General features: G+C 47.5%; 1 protein-coding gene across 11 annotated transcripts in view; it reads left to right on the forward strand.

Moving 5' to 3' along the window:
• Positions 1–22,775, forward strand: part of COL13A1 (collagen type XIII alpha 1 chain) — a 91,693-nt gene that overhangs the window by 60,104 nt on the left and 8,814 nt on the right. For 6 of the 11 annotated variants that reach the window (XM_026852031.1, XM_026852032.1, XM_026852037.1 and 3 more), the window contains 21 exons: positions 1,124–1,156; positions 1,944–1,970; positions 2,616–2,678; positions 4,509–4,562; positions 5,597–5,683; positions 6,380–6,433; positions 6,629–6,673; positions 7,304–7,372; positions 7,943–7,966; positions 9,004–9,057; positions 9,587–9,631; positions 9,963–10,115; positions 10,937–11,035; positions 11,653–11,706; positions 12,529–12,570; positions 13,084–13,110; positions 14,906–14,986; positions 17,503–17,538; positions 20,010–20,063; positions 20,366–20,419; positions 21,159–21,194. In XM_026852031.1, coding sequence (XP_026707832.1) covers positions 1,124–1,156; positions 1,944–1,970; positions 2,616–2,678; positions 4,509–4,562; positions 5,597–5,683; positions 6,380–6,433; positions 6,629–6,673; positions 7,304–7,372; positions 7,943–7,966; positions 9,004–9,057; positions 9,587–9,631; positions 9,963–10,115; positions 10,937–11,035; positions 11,653–11,706; positions 12,529–12,570; positions 13,084–13,110; positions 14,906–14,986; positions 17,503–17,538; positions 20,010–20,063; positions 20,366–20,419; positions 21,159–21,194 — 1,191 coding nt within the window. The remainder of the gene's footprint in view (positions 1–1,123; positions 1,157–1,943; positions 1,971–2,615; positions 2,679–4,508; positions 4,563–5,596; positions 5,684–6,379; positions 6,434–6,628; positions 6,674–7,303; positions 7,373–7,942; positions 7,967–9,003; positions 9,058–9,586; positions 9,632–9,962; positions 10,116–10,936; positions 11,036–11,652; positions 11,707–12,528; positions 12,571–13,083; positions 13,111–14,905; positions 14,987–17,502; positions 17,539–20,009; positions 20,064–20,365; positions 20,420–21,158; positions 21,195–22,775) is intronic. The other 5 variants (XM_026852036.1, XM_026852039.1, XM_026852041.1 and 2 more) reach the window with 3 other exon arrangements.

Below are 22,775 nucleotides of genomic sequence, written 5' to 3' on the forward strand. Positions count from 1 at the left end.
TTTCCCCGTTTATTGCATAGAATCCCTGATCTCCATCTTCTGTCCTTGTGTTTTTTAGCTTTGTCCCTGATTTCTGTTTCAGAAAGCTGAGAGGTATGATCCTGCTGCTCTCTGGCTCCCCACTCCTCCTTGTTTGAACTTTTCCAAGCTCTTTTCACTTTGAACTTGGCTCCCAGTCCTCCTCTCTGCCTCATGTGCTACATCCCAACCCCTCTCATTTCCCACCTTCTAACACTACTTCACCTCCTCCCCTCTCCTCACACCCTCCTCCCCTCTCCTCAGACCTTTGTTATCCCTCATATTTGCTTTTGTAACTGGACTTTTTCACCAGGACCTAACTAATACTAACACAGGGCATATAGAGATTTCAGAGCAAAGGGTTGATAGGGAAGACCTGCTTTTTGCATCAGTGCTGTCGAGGGAAATGTGACTGTCCCTGTGGGAGCAGCTGCCTCCTGGGGTTTCGAAGCACCTGTCTCGGATTGCAGGGCAGGCTGGACTCCGTGGTCTCGTGGTGGTGGCTTGCTCTGCACTGCAGAATGACGCCTGAATCTCAGTGCTTGGAAGTCTTTTTTTTTTTTTTTTCCCCTAAGGTGGCTGGCTTCAGAGCTCTCCTGAAAACATTTTCTTGCAGGGTTTGTCTTCTGTGATAAAAAAAAGAATGAGGGGAAATAGCAAGACCAAGGCTCTGGGGTACAAGCTGGCCTTTTTCAGGAGGCTTGAGCTGATGTACCTGGGATCAAGCTCTGAACTGGGTGTTTGATCCTCAGTTTGTCTTTACATTCCTCAGTTATTTAATGGTGTTCTGCTTGTTGGCCTTTGCTTCACCTGCAGGACTAAAACTGGGGGGGGGTGTGGAAATCTGGTTGTCTTGACTGGGTTGTGCTCATGATGCCTGCCTTTGGAGGAGCTTTCTGGAAAGCGGAGCCACTGCCGTAGGTGAACAACCTGCACAGGGAAGGAGGATGCGTGCTGTGTGGTGTTACAGCATCACTTCTGAGTTCTGGAAAGGAAAAGATGTGGATTTTGCCTTTTTAGTTCTACATGGCTGATACTATTTTGGTTTTAGAAGTTTGTGTCCGATTCATTTCAAAGATGTTCCTGTCTTTCCTCTTTCTGCCAGGGCGCTCCTGGGATGGCCACCGCAGGGGTGAAGGTCAGTTTTACACTACGCTGCAGTGGCTTAAGCAGGACACGCTTAAGAGCAAGGGCTGGAGTTAGGAGAGCGCAAGGCACAGGAAAATGGTCGAACAGCTCCCACTAAAGGGGAATATCAGAACTGCCGTTGCTTTTGGCAGTTGCTCCAGCAGCACCGCTGCTCCTCCGCACTCTCTGGGCAGAGAGGTCGGTGAACTCGTGATACTCCACAGCAGTGTCGGGATGGCAACAGAGCAAAGGGCCAGATGCAGATTTAGGGGGCTAGAAGTTACTCTGAGGATCCAAGATGCGCAATGAGACAATGACCTGTTGTCCTGATACCCTCCAGCTGCTGGGGAAAAAAACAGAAATAAAGAACCTATCTCCAGGGCTGGTGGGGAGAGTTTTGCTCCTTGATGCCACATTGATCCCCTATCAACACAGCCTTCTCCCAGTCCCAGCTGCAGCCTCAGCCTTGCTCTGCTCCTGTGCAAATTTCTTAATGCCAGCAGATGAGTCTTGTTTTATTACACTCTCTTGTATCTGATAAACCTTCTCTGGAAGTGCTGCAAGGTGGCTACTCAGTTTTGCAAAAGCCACTTGTCTGAGGCTTGCTGGTTTCTTACAGCAGCCTAAGAAATAAAATAAGCTCTGGGCACAAATACACATTTAAATCATCCTCATGCCCTTATTTACAAGCCCAAGGCCTCCATAGATGAATGTTCTTTCCTCCACTCTGATAGCTCTAGGATTTGTACTCTCTCTTCCTGGTTTTTCACTTTATTTTCTTGTCTCTTCCCCACCAGGGCGAGCCCGGGACTCCAGGAGAAAAGGTACTCTCAGGAGGCTTTATTCTGGAGCCTGCATTTCTGGTGTGTTTGTTTATTTCTTTTCCTCTCCTGGAGCAGCTGAGGGAGCTGAAGAATGGCTTTGTAATTCCTAGTGCCCAAATCCAGACCTTAATGGCACCTGCCAGTGTACAAAATGGTAGTAGCATACAGTGATGCCAAGTGAGAGAGGGAGCACACTACAGAGAGATTCCCTCCCTCCTGCTCACGTCTGTGTTGATGGGAATACCCTGCAGCCACCTTCCCCATTCCTCCCTACTCCACAAAACATGCACAGCACACTTTGCTTAGCAAGTATGCTCCCTCTCCCCCTTCCCTTGTCCCTTCTGCTTCCCAGTACTTCAGTGTCCACCAGAAGCCTTCCCCTGTTACTGCAGTAACTGCAGGGTTGTTCTTCTGTCATGAACCGTAGGCACTGCCCTGCAGTCTCCCTTGACTCAGTGTAGCGTGACCTGGTCTGAGTTCCTGTGGTGGGCACGGTACAAAAATACCCCATCACTCTCCATCCCTAAGCAGCCGGCTTGGTTTCTGAGCAGCTGGCTCCTCTTGTGTGAGGCTCGCTGGGTTATGTTACAGCATGCGACAGCCATATAACAGACACGTTCTCTGTCTCTTTTCTTCCCCACAAAGGGAGATCCTGGAGTCCCAGGGAGGATGGGGCCCCCAGGTTTGCCAGGGAAGAGGGGGCAGCGGGTAGGACATTGTGTGTTTGGGCTTGGTGTCCTGGCAGTGCTGTGCTGTGTTCCCTGTGAGCGGGAGCCTGCTTTGTTGTGGCATTGTCGTGCTTGCAGGGGATTATGTGTCCTTTTCTGGCTCTTGCCCCCTCGGTGAAGTGTGTTTGTGTGTTCCTGCTTGCAGGAGGAGGGGGGGCTGGTGGCAGGCCAGGGCAGCATGAGATGCCTGGGATGCAGTTTTGTTCTGGGAACGGTTAAGGACAGTCCTGCATCTTTTGACTCCAGAAATAACACCCTAAACAGAGATTCAGTAATCTGACCTTCCTCCTCAAGAAATCTGCTTCTTTACACCATTGTTCAGGCAGCACAGGATGTTTTCAGTAGCTCTTATAGGCATGTGTATTGAAAACTAGTCCTTAGATGAAAAGGCAGAATCAGGGATTCGCAGAGGCCTGGGACAGGATTAGAGATTATATCCTTACAAAAACCCCAAAGGCCAAGCCTTTTCTTTGGGTACGAGGTCCTGCAAATGTTTTCTTTCTTTCCAGGGAGGGAAGTATTAATTTACAGCAGCAATGTGCATGATCTGGCAGGGGAGAAGAGCCTTACAGGTGGCTGGAGGCCAGATTACCTTGGAGAAAGGGGTCACTGCACTCTAGAATTGCCAAAAGAAAAAAAAAAAAAAAGAATATTGCTGCTAGTCAATTATTTTCCACGGAGCCAACAGTGCATGTCTGTTCCTGGAGCGTTGGTGCAAACCCCCTGCATGTCAGATGTGTGTCCTTGAGCTCTGACGAGACTGGTGTGCAGCAACCAGCCTCTGCAGGCATGGCACCGAGAGGAACTCTGCTAGCCTTGCTGATCTGGTGTGCTGCTGTTGTGGAGAGAGCTAGGCACCAGCTGGGGAAAAGAGGCTTTCAGTTGTTATTTGTAATCTGTCCAAGTTGTTAAATCTTGGAGGTGTGAGTACTGCAGGTCAGAACACACCTTTTTCTGATGATGCATTTGAAGCATCTCTTCATGGTAATCTCTGAAAACACTCTTTGTCCTGGCAGAATGCAGACTCCTGAATAACACTGCAGCTGGATGGAATGGGCTAAATAGAAGTTAACTTCAACATAAAGACCACTAATTGAGTTCAGATATTCAAAAGATAGCCCAGATGTTATGGTGAACTAAGCAAAGTCACTTCCCCAAGTGAATTCTGGATGCCCTGCATTGCTCACTGTGCTGGGGCATCCTCCATAGCCCATGCTGCCGCACACAGCTCAGCCCGCAGGCCTTGCTCTCCAGGCATTGTTGTACACCATCGTCTTTGCCATTTTTGCCGCTCCTGTTTTCACTGCTTTTCAAGGCCAGTATGTGTCACAGAGCTTGGCTGCTAACTGTCACTGCTTTTTTTTTAAGAGCATGGTGAGACTGGGATTTGGAGTTAGGGAACAGGAGCAGGAAATGCCTCTTGGGGGGAGGTGTGGGGATGTTGGTTGTGAGATCTTTGCCAAAGCAAAGTAATTCACAGTGTAATGGGGAGGTGTGAAAACTGGGATGGACTCAAGCAGTGGACAGTTTCTGTGAAAAGAGCCAAACTCTGCCAGAGCACGAAAAAAGTCCTGCACTCCAAATAATATTCTCCCTGGGCAACAACTTCTCTGGGTATATGGAATGGGGAGACAAAAGGACAGGAGACAGTGTTCACTGGCCTGAGCAGGTACTGCTGGAGGATGACTAAAATCAAATCCCCTGGGGAAGAGAAGGAGGGTTTGAAATCAGGAGCAGCTAATCCTTTGGCTGCTCCTCTAGGATGGAAAGCCTGCAGAGTCAGCTTTAACCATGTCTGTTTTGCCAACAGGGTGAGAAGGGACGAGCTGGTGACCCTGGGCTTCCTGGACTCCCTGGCACGAAGGTGTTTATATTCTTTATTTTGGAGGGGGGGAGGGATCTCATCCCCTTTCCTTCCTCCCTCCTCCCACAGCTCATGCCCTCTTAGGTTGCTGTCACAGCAGAGTTCTGCAGAGCTCAGCTGGGTGTCAGCCCCAGCCAGGTGTCACACAGAGGATGCATTTTTGTGAGGAACTGCACACCTTCACGCAGTGAGGGGGGAGCTGTGGTCCTGGGAACGTGACAACGGAATCCTGTTCTGGTAGTTCCCCTTTGAAAGCATGACCTCAGAAGTAGCGTGGCGTTTCAGCCTTCCTCCTGCTCCATGTGTGAGGAGGAGATGGGTGTTTTGGGAGCTGCGCTGCCGTGCTCTGAGTTGGAAGAGTAGCCTTGTGCTCGGAGAGACTGAGGACAGGTCAGCTAAAGCTAAACTCTGAAACTGTGACTTTTTCCCTGCACTCTGAGCTGTGGATAGAAATCAGACCTCTCAAGTCAGGCTTTCACAGGGTGCTTTTGCTCTGGAAAAGGGGCCAGTGCACTGAATGACAGTGGCCATTTCAGGAAAGGATGAGGGTGTAATGGCAACTCGGTGCAAGCAAAGCTTTCCTTGCATCTGCTCTGTGCAAAGGATGTGGTCTGCAGGGCTGACTATCTGGCTGATGACTCTCCAGAGGGAGACACCAAAAAAGCCATCATCAGGTGGTCTTATCAGCTCAATTTCAACGGTAGAAGAAAATGGTTGTGTTCAAACTGGAGCCTGGGTAATGAGGCAGCTTTATATGTCCCTGGTAAATGGCCGAGCAGCAGCACTGCAGCCAGAGGGATGATGATAGCTGTGACTGCTGGCAGGGCTCGAGGTGGAGCCTGCACGCAGAGCTACGTTGGCCTGGTCCCTGAGCTGCTGGTGGCTCTGGAGCAGTGACGTTTCTGGGCTAGCGAGAGGCCAGGTGATGCACCTTGTTTTGAGCCCTGTCTCTCTCAGTCAACAGTTTGGCAAGTGAAATTACAGAGATGGAGAGACTGAACTGTGACACATGGCTTGTTCTTCCTTGTAAACAGGGAGAGAAGGGAAATGCTGAGAATGCTCTGGCAGGAGGTAAAGGAGAACCTGGCCCTCCAGGTCTGCCCGGACCCCCTGGACCAAAGGTCAGTGGTTTTTCCTCCAGTGCATTGTGTGCTGTGAGGGATTGTGCCCAGCACAAGGTGTGTAGGAAGGTGCAAAGGTAGCATTCATCTGTGCCCACCTCTGAACACCTGCCCAAGGGATATCAGGTTCTGCAGGGTGTTTTAGTTTTGTTATTTTAAATGCTGAAGGTGAGAGAATTTGTAAACTGTGCTTCTGGGAGGAAAATACCCTCCTTGTGTTCAAATAACTCCCCTGTAAACTCTGTGAGAAACCAGTCACTCGGAATCAATGACAGCCCCTAGACCCTGTAGTACCCAAGGCAGGGTGGGGATGGGGAGACAGGATGGAAGCCCTCCAAGTCTCCTACCTCCTCAAGGAGCAGCAGCAGTAAAATCCTGCTCCTTGGCAAAGGACACCGGGAACACTTAAATTTGAGGTCCTGTCTCAGATGTACTGGGAACAGCCCTCCTGTGCACTTCCTTTGGATCCAAATTGGGTGCTTGCCTTCATGCTGAATACTCCCTCTGCACTGGGTAGAAGAGAAGGGTACCTGGTGTGAAGTCACAACAGGAGATCAGGGTTACCTGGCGGGATGCAGGCAGGGCAGGGGTACTTGGCTGGTGCAGTTCTTCCTCCTGGAAATGCAAAGCCATCAGTGGAGTCATGCCTCCTCCACACAATACAAACTCATCCCTTTCCCTTTCTTCTTCTCTCAGGGAGAAGCTGGTGACGTTGGCCGGCCTGGTGCTGCAGGGTCACGGGGGGAAAAGGTACAGAGTGCTTCTGCACAGCCCTGCTCCAGGCTCAGTAGCTGCAAATTTGTTCCTCCGTGTACAAAACTTAGCTAAAAGGAGCATTTTAAAACTGAGCTGTCTGGTCCCAGATGGTTTCAGAGAACAACAATTCCTGGAGTCTGAGCAAGTGAAGGGATGGGCTTTGCTAACAGCATGTTCTTCTTGTTACAGGGGGAACCTGGTTCACCGGGAGACCAGGGACCCACGGGCCCAAGGGTAGGTGTCCCTCCACTAACACTTGAAGAGTTTTAGCCCTTCAGAGGAGTCTGAGGATAGTGAGACCAGACTGACAGTCTAGATTGGGCCTCTGCTTTCTTGACAGATGTTCTCACTGTCACTAAAAGCCCTTATAGCTTGGCAATGGCTAAGTTTGAGACAGGCCATTTCTCTGCTCCATACCCTCATCAAAAGACACCCCCACCTTAGGGGGAAAAGGTCTTCCGAGCCACCTCAGGGTAAATGCTCGCTCATTCCTAGGAGGAGATGGGTTTCTAGATCCCAGTCTGAACTCAGGCCCTTGACATATCAGCAAAGGGCAGCAGGAGAGTGTTTGGTGTATGCCTGAGTCTGACAGACAGTCCAGTACCGGGGTTCTGGCCTCAGCTTCACCGCTTACCAGCCCTGCCAGCTTTGATGCTCATGGCACGGTGATCTGGGCTTGTCTGACTACACTTCTGTAGTGTTTCCTCTATAAGATGTGCTTTCAAGAGCTTTGTTCGACAAATGAAAAACTGCAGGTGCACGAAACAGGCCCCTAAGAGCCCTTTTCCAGGGTGACCCACAGCTCTGAGTACCCCATGGGAAGGGCAATCCCCAAGCCCTGGCTAAAGAGCTGGTATTTTCCAGGGCCCCAAAGGAGAGCCTGGGAAGGATGAAATGATGGACTACGATGGTAACATCAGTGAAGCTCTCCAGGTGAGCGACTGCCTTCCTGTCCCATGAGGTGACTGCTGGGTGCTTTACCGTTTCCCAGGGGATGCAGAAAACTGGGAACAGTGTACATTTGCTTCCTCAGCAGTAGCAGCAAGAGGAAGTACTTGGGTGTTCCATACGCCCCTCCAGCCCGCAGCTCACTGCACATAGTGTTTTGGTAAATACTCGTGTGCCTTGTTTAGTTGATATATTAACACTGGTGGATGTAGAGGTCATGTGAATCCCCTCAGGAGTGGCCCATGACTTGGGGTAGATGGTGAATAAACAGACTGCAAAGCTTCCTCATAAGTGTGCGCCGATGGTCTGCGGTGAGCGAGCAGCTGTGCCCAGCTCCGGGTCAGCCTGGGTTCTACTTGAAAAAAGGGGAAATTGTAGAATAACAGCTACATGAGACAAAACTCATTTGTTTTTTCACATTTGTTCATTTTGTAGGCTCTTTGGTCATTTGGGTCAGTGTTACATTAGCGGAGAACAAAAGACCTCCATGAAAAAAATTAGTTTTCCAATGGATGTCTTCTTTTTCTGATTTTTTTTTTTTAACTTTTTTTCTAGGAAATACGAACTTTGGCCCTGATGGTGAGTTCCTAGCTTTTCTATGTGGTTTTAAGCAAGTAGCTGTAAGTCCATCCTAAGCAGATGGCCTGACAATTTAAGTGCAGCTAAAACATTTGGCCTTTGCTGTTGGGAGCTAAAGTTGTGGCAGCTGACAGCTGAAGGAACAGCTCATCTTGCCTTATGATCTTGGGACTTGAATTCTAATCAGGCCCTTTATCTCTCTGCTTTCAGAGGTAGTACACGTTACTCAGAACAGGGAGTGCTCCAAAGGGACAGGGAAGAACAAGGGGGGTTGACCAAAGCAGATAAAAAGGAGGCCTTGAGTGCCTTGCATGAAAGCTTATACTGGCAGTCTGCAGTGGATGCTTTCTGGGGGGAGGACATATTTTCACCATTGATAACTTGACAGAACAGTCCTGTACAAAATTTATCATTTAAACCAGCAGTGACTACAAGCCCTTTGAAGACAAAGAGAGCCACAGTAATTATTTTGAGCTAAAATAAGGGAGAAAGTGTCCCTATATTTTGCTTCTCAGGACAAGAAACCTGGTTAGGACAAAAGATGGATTTTTAAAATGCAGTATGACAGGGCAGCACAGGTGTAAGTAGCCAAACTGCTCCCTAGGTCTCCTTAAAGTGGTAACTGCCAAGACTGATCAGGAAAGCTGCTCAAAATACTAGAGCCATTTAGCTCTGCTTAATCTGTGCTTGGGCTCTAAGTCGTACAGTGGTTCCTATGATCTCTATTCTAAAAATATACTTTTGTAGATAGGGAGAACATTGTTAAGTTCATCTCAGTTTCCAGAGCAGATGGCTGTGGTGATTTTTGTTTTCTACCATGAAAATGTAAAGGAATACATACATATCTCCAACTTCCCTTGGACTGGTCTGCTGCTCACTTGGGACTCTCCATTACTTGGGTTCCCAAGCAAATACAGTTTTAGTCCCTGGGAAAATTCCCCCACGATTTCCCCTTAAATTCAGAAGATCTGTTTGATTTCAAAACACAAAAATAAAAGCCCTGTTGATAATCTGAAAATGAGTTTTTCTTTATTTAGGGCCCCCCAGGACTTCCAGGTGTGGCTGGACCTCCAGGGCCACCAGGACAGAAGGTATTCGCTCAGTTCCGCACTTGCAGAGCTAAGGGAAACACAGGAGCCATCCAGGCAGAATTCTCCCCCCCAGCCCTCCCCAGAGCTCCTTTTCTCCCTGTCCAGCACTATCAGACTGTCCTGCTGGCCTCTACCACTCCTCCTCATACACAATATTCTGAAAATCTCTTTTCTCACAATGATAATGCCTTATCTGAACGATGAAAGATCCTTCCTACTTGCCCTCCCCTTTAGGAAGCAGCTTGTGGGAACCGATCTCTGTGCGGGGATTGTGTTGGTTGGGGACTATGTTATAGCACTGGGGCTGTGAACTATCAGTCAGGATAAACAAGGCTGGTGAAGTTCTTAGGCAGTCACACAATGTATTGTTTCAACAGAGGTTTCCATGCTTTTTTTCTTCTGTGACTATTAGTTACCAGAGTCCCTGCAGCCTATTTCTATAATGCCCACACTTCATCATTGAAGTGCCACTCAGAAGGAGTCAAAACAACTGCTTTCAAACTGCCAAAGTCACAATTCTGTGTTTCAGGGTGAAATTGGCTTGCCAGGTCCTCCAGGCCATGATGGAGAAAAGGTAAGACGTGGTGCCTCTGTGGATGGCTCTTTCCTTTGGTGGTCTTATCTGAAGTTAGTACATTCCATCTCTGTCACTGACATTGCACAGTTGCTTTTCCCACAGGGGAAGAAAGTGCTTTGCTTCACAAAAATGAGCATTAACGGCTTATCAAAGTCCTAATTTATAAGGAGTGGCTGAGGTGGCATGGCAAACCTACTTTGTCCTGCCCATGACTCCTCAAAGGTGTGAGAGGATGAGCAGTGAAAGAGGCTTTGGGCCAGGGAGTTGCTCTGCAAGAGTAACCTTACTCTTATCTGTAAATGTTTCATTTTGTGTGGATTTCTTTCAGGGACCACGTGGCAAGCCTGGAGAAATGGGCCCCCCTGGCCCTCATGGACTACCAGGAAAGGATGGACCACCTGGAATAAAGGGAGAGCCAGGCCATGTCGGGGTCACAGGACAGAAGGGAGATAAAGGAGAGCCAGGACAAGCTGGCTCACCGGTGAGTAAATGGAAGCCTCTTGAAGCACTGCTGGGTATCCAGGTTATGGAGCAAGGCCCTGGGACTTCTTGGATCCCTCAGAGCCCCTGCGAGGTGGGTGCTAGAGGAACCTGGCTGCTGCTGTATGAAGTGTGCCAACACAGAAGCGAGGTCTTGGCCCCCTGGCAGATGTGTTGTCCATCTTGCTGGCGTGGCTGTCCCCAGCCACCTGCCCTGCTCTCTGGGCACCGTGTCACTTCCTCAGCTTGCTGCCCAGTGTTTTGCTTAAACTGAAACGCCGCTGTAAGCAAGCAGGCCTGACTGACCAGCACACATGCCCTCCTAGGAGGGCAACTGCATGGGGTAACCCCCTACATCCCCGCCACTAACTGGAACAGAGTGCCCACTCTCCCAGCTTCAGTCTGTCTCAATTTCTGTATCCCCAGCACTAGCCGAGAGGCTTTTATGCAATGAGTTTCTGCCTCTCTACAAGATTACTAGGATAAAGCTCTTGCTGTCACAACAGCTGGCTATTGGGGAGTGCTTTCTAGCATGGACTCCAGCAAACTGCATAACCGTGAGCAGAACTTGGAGGCAGGAAAGCAGTACCATATCCCACTCTGGGGACTGGCACATCCACAATGACAGGAGGATGTTCAGGCGTGTGCCTGTCTGGTTTCAATACTAGCAAAGTCCTGCATTTCCCTGGGCACCTAATGGTTGTCTGGAGTTTTCAGTGTGTTTTGGGAATGTCCAGAGTCAGCCTCAGCTCTTACAATGATGTCTCATATGTCTGCCTGACATAGCCTTGCAAAATTCCACAAATATTTCTTGATCCATAGGGTCTTGATGGCCCCACTGGAGAGAAAGGCGAACAAGGTGACCAAGGGATGCCAGGACCGTCAGGATTGCCGGGTCCCATTGGACTTCCAGGATTGACAGTAAGAGTGAAAAAGATAGGCTGCTCTTTCCTGCTTGGCAAAGAGAAAACAGTGTAGAGCAACACACAAAGGGTTCCTTTCTCAAAGTGCTGAGTGTCTTAGGAGCCCCAGTTAGGTGTTGAGGTGTCATTGAATGTCCATCAGGTCTCCAGCAGCAGGCAGGGGCCACCTGGGCATCTGCTCCTGTTGCTGTCGGGCAGTTCTGGCTCTGGCAGCTGCCTGCAGAGCCTGCGTGGCTAAGTCAGCTGAGATGCTTAGTTTGCTGGCAGCATGACACCGTTGTCAACCTGCTTGCCATGCTCCCTCCCTTAGAGGCTGTAGTGCAGCAGAGAGCCATCAGGCTGCTGTTGGGGAAAGACAAAGCAAAGTCCTGTGGCACTCCCCTCACACAGCCATGAGATAGCGCTCCTGGGGGCCTCCCTTTGTGTAGGGTGTCTCCTCTGGAAGCAGAGGTGCAGGAGAGCCACAGGTGAGCTCTTTGTGAAGTACATGGTACGTTCCCACTCCTCCATTGGGGAACTGCTGCTTGCCGGCATGTGGGTGGTTCACAGATGGTTTCTGATGGAGCGAGACTTCAGAGTGCAGCTGGTGGTGACAGGGTCTGTTGTTGTGTGCAGGGAGAGAAGGGTGAGCCTGGGGAGCGTGGAGACAAAGGAAGTCTGGGAGAATCGGTAGGTCACCTTTCTCATGTTCCTTCTGCAATCTCAGCAGTAGGGGAGGGAAGATTTGGCAGCAGTCCTTGCGGAAAACCAGCACATCCCACCCTCTCATGACAACACCCTTCACTGAGGACAGCAGACTTCATCTTGCGGGGCTGAACTGCCAGCCACCTCTGGCTCCCGATGCCCTACTTCTCCCTTACACAAGAAGAGTCTAGCTCACGACAAGCACTCAATAATGAATGCCTAGGGAAGAATTAGAAGGTCAGGGAAAGCATAACAAATATTTTGCTTGGCATTTGTGGTGGAGGGATTTCCTGAACAATACTTGCATGTATCTACATATATATTTTTTTTCAGTAGATTCTGGGTTCTTGAATTTGTCCATTTTCTCCTCAAAGCTCACCTCTAGCTTCTGTAGCTCCCTGCAGCAGGGAGTCCCACAGGCTATCAACACACTCCTCTCTCTGTGTGGAGCCAGCCACCTTCTTTCTCGTCTTTTGAAACAGCTGCTAGCTGTTGACCTTGTGCCTCCTTACAGGAGCAGTGGTAGAGTAGTGCAATCGGACCCTTGTCTGGAAAAACCTCACTGCTTTCCCTCCTCCTAAATATCTGCATCTGCTGCATAACCCTCCCCAGAGTCCTGCTGCTGCTTCTCAGTCACTCTGTCCTGGATTGCTGCTGCTTCCTGATGCAGTCCTTAGGGGAAGTCCAGTTTTTCAAGCCTGGTAGAGCTCTGCTGCACCCTGTGCCCTGCCTCCCCTCTGAGCAGTTCCCCTTCACCTGCTGAGGGCAGCAGATTAGGACACTGACTTCTCTTGCATTGCTTTCTAGGTATCTGGCCCCCCCGGACCCCAAGGCCCGCCAGGACCTCCAGTAAGTATTCAGTGATTCACCTGAGGAGCAAGGCACTGGGAATGAGGATAGAGCGGGAAGTGGCTGGGGAGGGTTCTGGCCAGAGAAAACAGCCAGAAACACTTCAGCGTTGAAACAGGAACATGCTTAGTATCACCTCCAAACCCACCCCGCAGGGTAGGTCAGAGCTAGGTGGGCTGGGTAGGTAAAGAGAGAAGGTTATGTTAGTCTGAGATGAAAGGGAAGACAGCAGCAAGATGGGATGGATGGGATTAAAGGGATCAGCTGCAGAAATGGTCTTAATAGCAAGCCTGGCCCACTGCCAGGTTGTTCTTGGCGAGAGCCTCCTCATTACCAGATGAAAACAGTACATGAAGTGCCCTTTACACAAATAAAGAGGCCTTCGGGCTAAGCAGTTGTGCCCTCAGTGTGACAGAAAGCGAAAGCTCTATACTGCATGCTGAACTGTGATACCTGGATTTTAAAGCACATCCTTAAACATTACTCATACCTTGTCTCTCAACCCAAACACAGGGTCTTCAGGGCCTCCCGGGACCGAAGGTAAGGCTGCAAAACATTGCATCCTGAAATCTTGCTAGAGTTGTCCCAGGTGCAAGAATTCCCTCCAGTAACAACTTCCTAGCTTTCAAATGTTACTTCCATCTTGGCAAGAGGACAAATCCTTCTGGATATTTCCTTGAAGGAAACGGATTAGCAGCTCTCACTTTAGGACCCAGAAAACTGGTCATTCTCTCCAGTTTTCATGCAAAGAAGTGGGAAGTCACTGCCCCTTGGAAATCTTCCCAGGAGAACTTAGTTGAAATCTGTCTGAAGGGTGAAGGTCTGTACAGCAGGATGGGCAGCCTGTCATACAATCCTAAGTAACTGAGCTCTAGCTTAAAATTAGCCAGGTTCTATACCCTGTAAATTCTGCTGTAACCCACTCAAGAACTTCACTGTTCTTGGTGATAGGAAGCTTTCTAATCTCCATCTAAATGGAGATTGGCTTGCCTGCCATAAAACAGTACCTAGATGAAAAAATATTTGAGTGGAAATGTTCAAGGAGAGCTGCGTTTTTCCTCTGGCATTCTTGGCAAAGATTGGAAAATGTGGAAAGTGTCTTAATGCTTCTGGTTATGCTTAGAATTTGGCTACCAGCACTATCTGGGTGCTAAAGGGGATGGTGTGTTTATCCCGATTCATCTTTTCTCCAGGTGTTGATTACAGATACAGTTACTGCCTTGCTTGTCTGTAACTCACTAGCCACTGCTATCAAGTGGCTGGGAAATTTCCATCAAATGCAGTCTCTTTAGGGTATGTGCCAAACAAATGCAGGTGAGAGTCTGGCACAGCACAGACTGGATTCTGGGCAGAGGGAGTACCACACCACTTTCTCCTTGAACAGAGGATCTGTGTAGGCTTAATTACCAGGTGCAATGGGATGTCCTGTGTGTGGAAGTTTTTGTTCCATCTTTGCAAACTGTAATAAGTCTTTTTGTAGTGGGGAGGAAGAACATTTTATACCCTTTGCAGTCATGTCAGAAGTGAGTAGCTCCTCCAGGTATGCGCCTAAGCCAGATAGTGCTGGATGGCAGTGATGCGTGGCTGCACGGAAACTGGAGTGCTGTAGAGTGAGCCAGCAATGTGGTGTCTTACGATTCCAAAAGAGTACAGCAAGCAGGCTTACTGTTTCTGTCCAGACTCTGTTCTCCTGACACTTCTGTTTCAAAATGCAGCCAAGATAATGTTTTTAAATGCCTTATGATCAGGAGTGGGGAGAAAAAAAGCTGTGGGTCACATTTTGGATTTAGGAAAAATTAGTATTTTGTTTAATATTGCTTTGTAGTTAATAATACAGAAATTAAAAAATACAGTTGGAAAAGGAATGATGAAATTATTTTCTCCCAAATTTTGAAACTGATGCTTTTGCATTTACAAAAGTCTTTCCAAAAAATATTTCAGTGTGATTTTTCTTCAAAGCTCATAGACACCTGCCGTTTGCTTCCAGTGAATCCACATCTTAAAATGTAAGACCACCCTACCAGATAACTTCTGGTTATTCACATTTACCTGACGCTCTCTGCAACAGCGGGGAGAGCAACACGGAAGCGAGCTCAGCTTTGACCGTCTTTACACACCGAGCCTGAGTCTCCTCTTGCTGCCACTGACTCACAGCAGGTGCTCGCACAGGGTCGTTTGACTGATACTGGTTTTCTTCGGACAGGGCTGAGAAGGAGGCTAAAGCATTGCTGCCTCTTGTGTTCTCCCTGCCGCTTCGGCGCTCTCTGCAGGGAGGCATGTTCCTTAGTAAAGTGCTGTTACAGTGGATTTATTTTCTGCTCCATCCTTCCTTTAGGGGGAAGCAGGGATTGATGGAATGAAAGGAGAGAAGGGTGCCCAGGGTGAAAAAGGAGACAGAGGGCCACTGGGATTACCCGTAAGTATCCAGGAAGCAAGCAGCACTTCATGAGCCAAACTCATATCAGCTGTAAAAAGATCCCTCAATAGGAGACGCATGCAGGGATTTGATATGGAAAGTCAAAGAATGAGATGATCTATAAATAACTGTGCCTTTGCTTTTTAAACTTAAAGCCTCAATTTCTGTACAGGACCTTCCTCTTTTAGATCTGTTAAATAGATCAGTGATCACTTTCATTCTTCCCGTTTCTGGCGGGACTGGGAAAAACAAACAGTAGCTTTCCTGTGGGTTCTTTGCACTTCAGGGCAATGGGGCAAGACCAGAAACAGAAGTCAAAAAGACGTGGAAAAGGAAACACCTTCCCAGCCATTTGTCACCTGGGCCAAGCTTTGTACAAAAGCTCGGTGGTTCTGAGCGCATCCGGCTTCTTCACCAGCCAGAACTTTCCTGTCACTTCTGCCAGGGAATCAATGTTTGTCCTGGCACGGTAGAGGTGTGCTGTGGTCCCTGCTGTACACGAACTCAGTCACATTAGACTAGTGTTAGTGCGCTGCTTAACTTAGCAAGGAGGAATTGTGGCAGAATTATAAAGAAGTTACAGGAGCTTTAGATATGAACTTGAAGACTTTGTGAAGCTCTTGGCTCACATTTGCTAAAAGCCTCTTCACCCATGGTCTGAGCTGACAGCTGGTAACGAGTTAGTGGTAACTTAGTCCCACCCTGTTGCTCTGCCAGCCCCCAAATTCTCTCTCCATAAAAAGCAGTGGTGGCAGAGCACGCCCTTTTCCTTTGCTGAAACTCCTGCCTGGAAACAAGCACTGCAAAGCGCATCTTGTGTACTGTGTGACTTTGTCAGCCTGTGTTCGACCACCCAGATCCCTTGTCCCTGACTTTGCCTGAAATGTGCATGTCTTTGTTTGTAAAATGTTTTCCTCTTTTTAGTTGTGCTGTATAGCAGTTACCTTCTAGGGCCTGGATGCATCTCATCTAACTTTAGGCACTCAAGTGACCTCGTCATGGGTGTATTCACTGTGCTCCATGCAGAGCCAGTGGGGAGAAAGCAATACTTTCAAAAGGTTCAAATGCAAAGGATTATGCCTCAGGGAAGCAGTGAGAAGCAAAAAAAAGCAAAAAACGCAGTCCCCATTTTGCCTTGAGAAATGCAAATGGCAGCTTTCTGTGTAAAGGGTTATCCTCTCAGTCTGTGGACAGAAGGAGGTTCTTGTGACAGTCTGAGCAGAAAGAACCCCAGCAATTACCCTGCCAAGCTCATCAGTGTAGCAGGGAACGTGCCAGCTGGTTCTCCTACAGCAGTGACCCCCATGAGAAGCCAGGGTCCCTTGGCTTCTTGCATCACTCTTCCTGAGCTGCAGAGTGGGGAAGACTGGCTCGGAAGTGTCCTCTTAGAAATGTTTTGGTTTGGAGCAACAGTATCAGCTGGCCAACTAGGGAGCACAATTACTGAGCTGTTAGTAAGAACAGAGAGAGATTGTGGACCTTGTATCCTCCTCAAGCTACCCCAGTCTCTTCCTAAGTTTTCCATGCCTGATCCAGGGTGTTTTCAGCCTGTCAAAATAAATGCAGTGCCAAAGAGGTACTGAAATATTTCAAAGACAGACTCTGTAAAATCCCTCTGCTGGATCTGCTGCCTTTTCATGTGTGACCTAGGGCTTGACATCCTGCCAGAATTTCAGCACGTTTCAGCACTGATTGTCTGCAGTAGCCTTGGGCTTCTCTGTATGGCCAAGCTGAGGAATTTGTCATACTCAAGCAGAGGAAGACTCAGTATTTAGTATTTATATTCTACCAAAGATTCATCTTCTGAGCATCATCAGAGACAAGACACTGGGCTAGATGGGCCTTGGGCAGAACCACTGTTAGGTCTTATGGATGAGGAAATTCAGGGCAAGAGCCAAGCAGACAGAAAAATTCCACTTAATCTCAATCTGGTGTAAATCTGCACTGGTGACACAGGAAGATGAGCCACCTGTTTTATAAGCCTCCAAACAACTGGATGTGGAGTGGAGCAAGCCTGCAGCTGACTACGTGTGCACCTACAGGACCTGAGTTTCTTGGTAGGAACTTGAACGGCTGATGGCTCTGCACTCCCTGTAAACGCCTCTGTGACCGTAGCCCTCTGAGCCCCTGAGCCTCGTGTCTCATCTGTGTTGCCCAGCCTGCCACAAAAACGAGGCAGGTTTCAACTCTGCTGTCACATTGTCCTTTTCATCACCTGTCACAGAACAACTTCTTCCTCGGGGGTTTTCTTGGTGGCACTGAGAGGGAAATTTGCATTCTCAAGGGGATCTGAAAGTTGCAGGTCAACATTATATGTACTCAGTGTTTCTATGTTTTTGTTGGTTTGCTTGTAAGTACCATCACCTGTCCTTGAGATCTTAATTTTTGTTTATTGCAAGCATATGTTTGTCTCAAGTCACTGCTTCACTCACCTCTCCCCTCCCTTCTCCTTTCCCCCTCACCCTCCTCCCCTCTCCTCTTGCCTTGTTTTTGTTAACCCTCCCCCGTCTGTTCAGGGTGCTTCAGGTTTAGACGGCAGGCCTGGACCACCGGTGAGTTCCGTTTCTCCGTTACCCTACGTTCCTCCTTCCCAGTATCGTGATTTGTCTTGTCTCTTCCACCACAGTCTTGTTTACACCAGGAATAACCTTCTTTTCTCCAAAGCAGGCTTGGGAGGGGGGGGTTAAACTTAGACTGAGAAGTGATGTCACATGCTTGTCTTTTTTGATGCTGCGATCCTGGGATCACAGCCTACTTGTTCCATTTGATCCAATAACAAGATGAATGAAACTCTGCATGGTTCCGCAATGCTCTGTTCTCCTGTCCTCTTTATTGTGAGGGGTCTCCATCCTGTCGTTCTCCGTGGTAGCCTTGCTAAGCGCCTTTTCATGACAGTAGCTCTTTGGTTTTGTCTTAGGCTTGACAATGCCAGTGTGTTTTGTCCTGTGAAAAGCTTTGTGTGTTGTTTTCACACGCGGCACTTAAGGCTGCGTTGCCATGGGTTGCAGGCATCTCTCCATAGAGGAGAGATAAGCATCTCACCACGAGAGGTTGCATCTAAAAGACCTTCTGCAGGCAGGACTAGCCCTTCAGCTCTCAGCAGCAGAATGCCATGCAACTTCCACGCATGTTTTCCTTAGTCCCAGATACCTGGGGGTGGGGGCAGTGGGGTGGGCTCCAGTCCAGTCTATACATCTGAGAGGTAGCGACATCTCACAGTGGAGCAGGAAGGTGCAAGAGTCCCACCTCTTGTTGCTAACTCACTGTGGGACATGAAGGCACGCTCCTTGTGCCTAAGCTTCTTAGTCTGTCAAATTCAGAATGAGACGAGTGATGCTAACCTGGTTATGCAAACCATTCTGCTATTCTTGGGTAACAGCTGTTAAATAGGGGCCAAATATTTTTAATTCCTCTTGGGTAATCACACATCATCCATGTACAATCCATTTGGCTATTTAAAAAGGAAAAGCAATTTCTCCTCCTTAGCATAACTGGAAAAAATTCAGCTGCTCTGTAACTTCTGAACTGAATCTGAATGGCAGCTTAGACACTAACTTGTTTTGGGAAATTGTAGGTTTAATTTTATAAATGCGCAGGTGAGATCTCAGTGTATTTCATGGCACGAAATGATGCATATGTGCAGGCAATTAAGATTTCCATGATGTGAACTCCTGTGCATGAATCTGAGGAGAGCCTGTTTTTTCTCAGTTCCTTCACTGCGTTGAAGTTGTGTGCTGCATGGACTACTTTTCCACTTACATTCTGCGGATCTTAACTTGTCTGAAAAGCTCTCCTGATCCACATGAGTCATCCTGCTCACATCAGAGGGGTTATTTTAGTGACTCGGGATTGAAAGCTCACATTAAAATGTGCAAGATTCTTCCTTAAGGCTGTTTGTTAGAAAAAGACTTCCCTGTTCCAGAAGCTTCCTCCTTTGGTCTTCCTAGAGGGCAGGTAGTGGGCCTCAAAAGTATCCCTTCATCGAGGCTCCGTGAATCAATACCCAAAGGGTTAGCAAAGTTTTCGCCAACCTAAAAGTATGTGATGTAGGGTTAGGAAGGTAAACACCTATCTAAACTATATTTTTAGGTAGGTGTACTACAAATTTGAAGGCTGTACTTTATCTGAACTGCAGAATGTGGTCTGGGAGAGCTGCAAGAGACCCTCCCATCAGGGGATACTCCACAAGTTTGAGGAGTCTGTACAGAGTTGAAAGTGCCTGAATCATTTTCTTAGCCAGAAGGACTATTGCCTAGCTGCTGTATTGCCCGCGTTACAGATAAGCTTTGGTTGGGCTGATTTTCCAAAGCCCAAGCCAGTCTCAGCAGCACTGGGAAGTGCGTTTGGCACGCTAGTGGGAGACGGCCCCTGTGTCACAGGGGTAGCAAAAAGACTGGGTTTTCCTGTCAGCTGATTGAGAGCCTGGTGGAGCAACGTAAATGGCAAAAAGGGAACCGAGGGACTGGGACTGAGTGATACTCCTCTTACTTTGCATCTGTGTATGTGTGCGTCTGCGTTCGTCTCTGCAGCATGGTGTCTTTCAACTTGCATGCCTGACTGGCTGCCTGCCACCAAGTAACCAAATCTTTCGTTTTTGCTCAACTCAACTGACTCCAGGGGGGAAAAAGAAAATAAGAAATAAAGAAAAGAAAAATGCTTATCATGTATCTAAATGGCCTTTATTCTGCTACAGCTTTCAGCCTTGTCTGACATAAACTAGAGAGAAAAAATTCTCTCCCGTGGAACTGGTAGAAATGCCTGCTGTAACAATTGTCACGAGATAGCTTCAAAATTAAAAATAAGGCTCTGTAAAATGGTGCTGGTGTGATTGAACATTGCCTAATAACAGCTACTTCAAATCCATCGCCACCAACACTGAAAGCTGTAGTGGTGCTAGATGCCTTCCACCACCAGACTGTCCTTCCCAGCTGTGCTTTTTCCTAAAGGAGCAGCAGTGTCTCCTGGCTTTAACGAGGCCCTAGGGTAAAAATGTCCTGACGTGTTTCCCTTCCTACAACTACAGGGCACTCCAGGACCAATTGGGGTTTCGGGACCAGCAGGACCAAAAGGAGAAAGGGTGAGTTTGCTTCAGAACTGATCAATGCTCTGTAGTTTCTTTGAAGATACCACAACTTCTCTGGGATAGAGAAGGTCTAGAGTTTTTCTAGAGCTGGAACTACTCTCTCTTTGTGTGTATAAGACCCTCAGCTGGACCTCTGATTTTTGAGTATCTCATCTTTGGGGTTTTTAGGTGGTTTGAAGCACATGCTTTACTTTTTTTTTTTTTTTCCCCCTGTAGTGCTGCTGTAGCCACTGCTGTGCTGCCTGTTTGTGCTGTATAGGAATGTAACGATTTCTACTCTTTTGTCTCCATTTCAGGGCAGTAAAGGAGATCCTGGAGTTGTAGGACCAATGGGGCCAGCAGGGCTTCCTGTAAGTACGGGAGTGCTAGGGATCTCCAGTGCCTGTGTCCTTGCTGTGGCTGATAGCTTAAGATGCCACTGTGATACAGCATGTGTGATTTCAGCTAGGTTAGGTAGTAAAGAACCAACTCACGTACGCTGTGGGAGCAGGAGAAAGAGCTTGGTAGCTTCAGAGCAATGATTCAGAATGAGTTCGATGAAGCTGAAGGGAAATTCACCTTGGTCCTCAAACTACCAAAGGAAGCTGCAAGGGACTCCCAGAATACATATGTCAGTCCAAAGCACTGCTCTGAGCATGTTTGCCCTGTTTAAACTTTCCACGGCTTGGGTGCCTGCCTTCCGCCTGTCACTGCAGTGACAAAAGCTGCCTCCAGTGAGGCACTCCACTGTTTGGGATTACTTTTTGCAAAAATGGGGCCGGTGTTGGAACTCTAGTTTTATGTAATCATGGAGCTGCTTCGTTGTTTAACACAGAAAAGAAAGTTTGCTGGTTTTTTTTCTGGGACTGCATTCTCTAAACTAGTTTGGTTTTTATCTGACGAACCCTTAGAGTAGTTGTAGTGGTGTTACAGCCCGGGATGGCCTAGGGGGTGAAGAGGAGGCTGTCTGCTGGAAAAGCTTTGGTTCATTAGAAGCGATTGATACAAATGGAAAAAACAAACTCCTGGGCATACATTCTTCTTTTTGAGTGGGAATACAACGGGGCCTACTTGTTTTAAAATATTTATTTTTGCATTGATGTATTTCAGGGTTTACAAGGTCTACCTGGTGACAAAGGAATCCGGGTAAGTTACCAGGCAAATTTCTTGTATTTAGTTACTAATGTCTTCGCACAGTGATAGACTGGTTAACTCCTGAGCAACCTCAAGTAGCTAGCATGTAATTCTGTCTGCTAGACCTTCATATAAGTGACTTTACAAACTTGTATTTCAGAAGGTGATACCTGTAGCTCGTATTATCGCCCTGGGACATTGTGATGCATCTATCTGAAAGCTGTAACAGGGATTTTCTAACGTGTTCATTGTTGTCATAGCTCTGTTCTCACTGAAGCACGGGACTTCATGTGTAGTAGAGTTAGGCCAACGTGGCATGCTTTAGGAAATCCTGCTTGTCTATTTACTGATGTGTGCAGGGATTCACATGAGGGTTAACTGAGGTGGAGCCAGCAAATCTTATTACATTACTTCTAAATTTCCCCTGAAGCATGAAAAAAGGGAAAAAAAAAAAAAAGGTTGCCCTCTAGCAAATGACTCTCCAGAGCATTTGGAAGATGGAAATTTGGATAAGTTAAACTAAATTTGCCTACCTTAAAGGGTCAGGCATGAAGTCTCCACAGGCATTGTCCTGAATGAATGTGATGGTGAAGAGTTGGGTCAAAACCAGTAAATGTGAATGGCTGCTTTTCTCTCACACCACCTGTGTTATGGAAAGATAAACATTACTAAAAAGTGCGTGTTGAGCAGCAGCTTACTTTTACCTCAGGTTTTCCACAACATAAGGAATTTCTTGCCTGTTAAGGCTCTGAATCTTTTTGATAAAAACAGTTGAGAACTATAGTTTAATTTATATTTAGAAATATAAATTACTTCTGTATTAGAGTCTTTGTAAGATTACAGTCATATAAATATGTCAAGCAGTTCAATTTGGTACACGTGTATATCTTTATGCATGCACTCATAAATACGCCTTCTCTTCATAAGACTCTGGTATCACCTAAGTTTTTGTGAAAATGTAAAGTTTTATAGTGCATGAGCCTGTGTGGTGATTTCATAATGTGAATTTGCTTTTGATACGTAGTGAGTGTTCTCTGTCCTTTATCTGCAAAGTATTTCTGACCTAACTCTGCACAGAATGGGCAATTTTGGAAAGCAGTAGCCAGCTGGCATCTTAAACTAGGGGAGAAAGGTCCAAGATTCATGGGAGCTCCAAGGTTCTCCCCTTTTTTAATCATTGCATTTCTGGCTTTGCTTCTTAACTTCCTCTTCATTAAGATTCCTTTTGTTTTGTTTGCGTTGCTTCTAAACAAAAAAATAACTTTAGCATAACTCCTAGACTTTTTCAGTTGGTTTTTAAACTGGGTATTTTACTTAAAATAAGGATATTTCAGTAGCTGGAGGTAGGATTTTTCCGAGCTCTTGCAAAAACTGGGAGAAACAGCACCTCCTAGTAGAGCATGAGTTGTGAAGCGTAATGGGAAGATTTGCTGGCCCCTTGAAGCACGCATGCACTTTGCCTCACTGCAACCAATATTTTGAAAAGGTGTGAGAAACCTGAGATGGTAAACGGGCAAGTCTTTACAGGTGGGATCCTAGAAAATGTCCCTTTTCCCACTGAACCTTTGTACAGGGGCTTCCCCTCACTCCTGC

Source organism: Athene cunicularia, assembly GCF_003259725.1.
Source record: "Athene cunicularia isolate RWA chromosome 6 unlocalized genomic scaffold, athCun1 chr6_part2, whole genome shotgun sequence".
NCBI classification, from domain to species: domain Eukaryota; kingdom Metazoa; phylum Chordata; class Aves; order Strigiformes; family Strigidae; genus Athene; species Athene cunicularia.